At 39.1% G+C, this 3,751-nt stretch overlaps 1 protein-coding gene across 1 annotated transcript in view; it reads right to left on the bottom strand.

Annotated features, from left to right (window-relative positions):
• Nucleotides 1-1,941: 1,941 nt before the first annotated feature.
• Nucleotides 1,942-3,751, bottom strand: part of ADGRV1 (adhesion G protein-coupled receptor V1) — a 312,242-nt gene continuing 310,432 nt past the window's right edge. Inside the window, exon 95 of the mRNA XM_026866507.1 lies at nucleotides 1,942-2,436. Within this exon, the coding sequence (XP_026722308.1) occupies nucleotides 2,318-2,436 (119 nt within the window). The 3' untranslated portion in view covers nucleotides 1,942-2,317. The remainder of the gene's footprint in view (nucleotides 2,437-3,751) is intronic.

The following is a 3,751-nucleotide window of genomic DNA, read 5'->3' as shown; positions in this document are numbered from 1 at the left end:
CTCCTGATCTTAAACCATGTGAGCACCACCTAGAGATTTAAAATTCAAAAAATGCTGGCAGTGGCTCTCATCCTACTGATCTGCTCTGAAAATGCTGATGCATTTACAGTAAATCCCTAACCAGGCCAGTTGTGCAACAAGTTGAAGTGACACAAAGTATTAACATTTATGGTGGTGAGTCAAAATCAAACAAACATCCTTCTTTTATAAGCTTTCTCACAGCATGTAGTAGCATGTACCACGAGTAATGAAACATCTGTTACAGCCCTGGCTCTCTCACAACCGAGCAAGTGTTGCAATCGTTCTGCAAGGCCAGGCTTTGCGTTAGGGCTTTAGTGGGTAGATGAGAAGTATCAACAATGGACAATGCTCATCTCAGTTATGAGTTGATTCAGGGAGAAAGGAATAAAATAATAATAAAAAAAAAGAAAAAAAAAAAGTACTGTATTGCAAAATGTCCAAAACTAATTTTAACTCCCAAATAAGAGACTTATTTTGATGATACTTGCAGTTCATTCAAGTGCCCAGAAAATCCCTTTTCAGCAGGTGTAGTTATGGGCAGAAAAGGGATTTAGAAAACAGGCTTAGATGGCTCGCTCTTGTATAAAGTTGCCTACTAGGGATGCACTGCACACAATTTTAAAGGCTGCCCCTTCTGCACAGGGTTGTGGGTCTCCCTGACTGCCCTGTGCTTCTGTATATGTGAAACAAGGGTCATTTCTCCCTCCACCCTCATCCACCCCACTAAGTCTTGCCATTGACCTCAAAGACTTGGCCTTGCTTGCTGCACAGTGTGACCGGCATAAACAGAGTCAACAAAATTCCTGGGAGTCAGAAATTTAAGACTCGATGCTGCTGAACATGTACTAAAGATACATACACTCGTTTCCCATCAGTTCAAATGTGTACTTAAAAAGCACTTGTTTAAGGGCTTTGCTGCCTAAAAATAATTTCCTGTGTCTGTGAATGGTTTTGCATTAGACCTTAAAGATTACATCTGCTTTGGATATGAGTGATAAGTGTAAGCTGTGCAGTCCTACCAGATATTACAGAACTGGGACACAGAAACGGGGTTTGTTTGGTTTTCTTTTCAGCTCAACACGTCATTAGATACAGTAAAATCTGTGCATCCCTACAGCAAATTTCACGGAAAGATTTCCATAAGAAAAGTTTTCTTTTAAAGGGAGAGGTTGTTGCTCAGAGCTTTCCCAGCATTAAGCCTTTAGGCAAGTTCCTGAAGAAGGTATGAAAGGCTTGCATTCTCATTTACTATATTTCTGTGCTAGGCTCAGAAATGTTCAGAGGAAAAGGAACTTTAATGTGTTTTTCTATCAGAGTGTCTGTGCAGAAGCAGAGTTAATGATTCCTACAAGATCAGCCTGCCTCCCCCCTTTCTGTTCTGAAATACTTCCTCTAATTTTTTTTTTATTTTATTTTATTTTTTTTTTTTTACCAAGGGAGGAAATTTTCTTGATCATTTAGGACCCCAGATTACTGATCTGGCTCTGTTTGTAATGCAATACTTAAATGCTTCAGTCAGAACAGGGATATCCTGTAGCACCCACTGATATTAACAGAAAATTCAACTCTTTTGAATTCCCCCTTATTTCTGAGTGTGAGAAGAGAGGTTACTACTATGAAATCAGCAAGGTAACGCAGTCAACAGATGTCAGTGGCTTTGCTCTTGTCCTTCATCTCCCCTCCATTGCGTCTGTTTCAGATCATTGCCTGTTTTATCATGTCACGATTTACATTTCAAGCTTTCTGGCTCAAGATGACGTCTGTGTGTGAATTTGTAAAGGTCACAGATTTGGGTACCCTAAAACAAGTGAGGAGAGTACAGTTTAGGGAACTACAGTATAATTGAAAAGCTCTCCTGCCCAACAGGATGTCTGCATCATCTTCTAGCTCCATAAGCAGCGAGCAGAAATAACAGACTTGTTTGTATCAAACGGACTCTATCGTTTTTATTAATCAGTGTTACACATACAGGTTAATTAAAAAAGCTACAGTTTGTGAAATATGTCATCTAGCTACAAGATACAAATCTAGGCCGATTGCCATGGTATCTATTGATGCTCAGCCACTGTAAAAAATTTACAGTTTATTTTCTGATATACAAAACCCCAAGCAAACATTCCTTGTTAAACGTTCAGTAAAGCTCACAGCATTCTACTACAGTTTCATATAGTGTTTTAGTGCAAAAGGAAGTACAAATATAAAAATACTGAGGCTTGAATTAAAAAACAAAACAACAAAAAACAACAACAAAAAAACCCCACAAAAAGAACAAAAAAATCTCAAGCAAGCTGTGGAGTTAGAGGTGAGTGTCTGCTATGGGTATTCTTCTAAGCTCTACAATTTGGGAGTTAGCCATGCTGCCTCCATCCTGGCTGCCATGACAAGATTCATTATCGCTGACGCTGAGACCTGCACCTGAAATAGCAAAAACAAACACACAAACAAAAGAATCGGTGAGAATGAAATCCCAAGGCAGAAAGGGTGATATTGTGCTCTGCTCTGCTTTTTTCTGACTATCGAAACGCTTCCTTACCCCACAACAATGTGGCAAGTTTCCTTTTACGAGTCTACAATTCTGAATCCACAGATTATAACATTATCTGATGTAGTTTTGTACCATCCAGCCATGCTTTTTCATAATTCCACCGTCAGTCACTTTATTTGTTTCAGTAAATGGTACAATAGCATTTCAGAAGTTGTCTTGAAATCACAAGAGCATAAATCAAGGCCTGGCTTAGTCTGAGTTCATGGTCTGGCTGTTATAGCCTGGTATTTCCAAGGACTTCTTCATGAAGAATTGATTTTTAATGATACAATTTCCCTGTTAAACTATAATTCCAGCTGCTTTAATAGGATTGTAATTTCAACATAAGAAAAGATGCTGACTAAATATTCTTTAAACCCACATTTGGCACAAGCTGGTGTATTGTGTTTTTCTTCTACTGCAAGAGAATACTAGACTTAGGCCCATGGAAACTTTGAAAACATGTCTGGAAGAGATCTCAGGAGGCCACCTTCTCCATCCTTTTGTCACAGAAGTTCTACTAGCTTGTCCCTTCCTTCTTGTTTTCTGGAGGGTTCGTTGTTTGTTTTTTTTTTTTTGGGGGGGGGAGGTTTGAATTGGTTAGTGTGAAGATACATACTCCTGCATTAGTTTTTATGAAAGGTGTATTTTTTTAGACCACTTCTTCACAAAGTATCAGTTGTAACTATAAACTTCAGTGAGTTTTCAGACCTTCCCTTTGAGTTGTAGAGAGAATTCTAACAAATACATGGGTCTTGCTAGGGTTTAGGGTCATGCAGGCTTTAAATCTGTTGAGAACTGTACATCAGTGTAAATTAGGCATGGTGATTTAAAGACAGACTGATTTCAGGCATGTCTTCGCCTACAGCGATGTCACTTAAAAATAACTAGGGAAGTTAATTTATTTTGGGCAGAGGTAGATCTGTAACTACACAGAGTTCAAGGGAGAGGCAAAGGAATGTCACTGGGCTCATAAAGCCCTAAACAGGGTATGCTGGGAGAGTCAGTGATTTGCATTTTCATACTAAAAAAAGTTTGCAGGAGCTTCTATCAGCCACACAGTGCATCTCTTATTTCTGCCTCAGCTGACATTCCAGGCTTCGGCTTGTTCAGCAAAATACTTTTTGTTGGAGTTACCTCATCATTTTCTATGCCCTCTATTGTTCCACTTTTACAGAGTTTTTCCATAGCCCCCTTCCTTCCCCC

This window comes from Athene cunicularia (genome assembly GCF_003259725.1).
Source record: "Athene cunicularia isolate RWA chromosome Z unlocalized genomic scaffold, athCun1 chrZ_part3, whole genome shotgun sequence".
Taxonomy (NCBI): Eukaryota; Metazoa; Chordata; class Aves; order Strigiformes; family Strigidae; genus Athene; species Athene cunicularia.
This window is presented reverse-complemented; position numbering and strand designations above follow the sequence as displayed.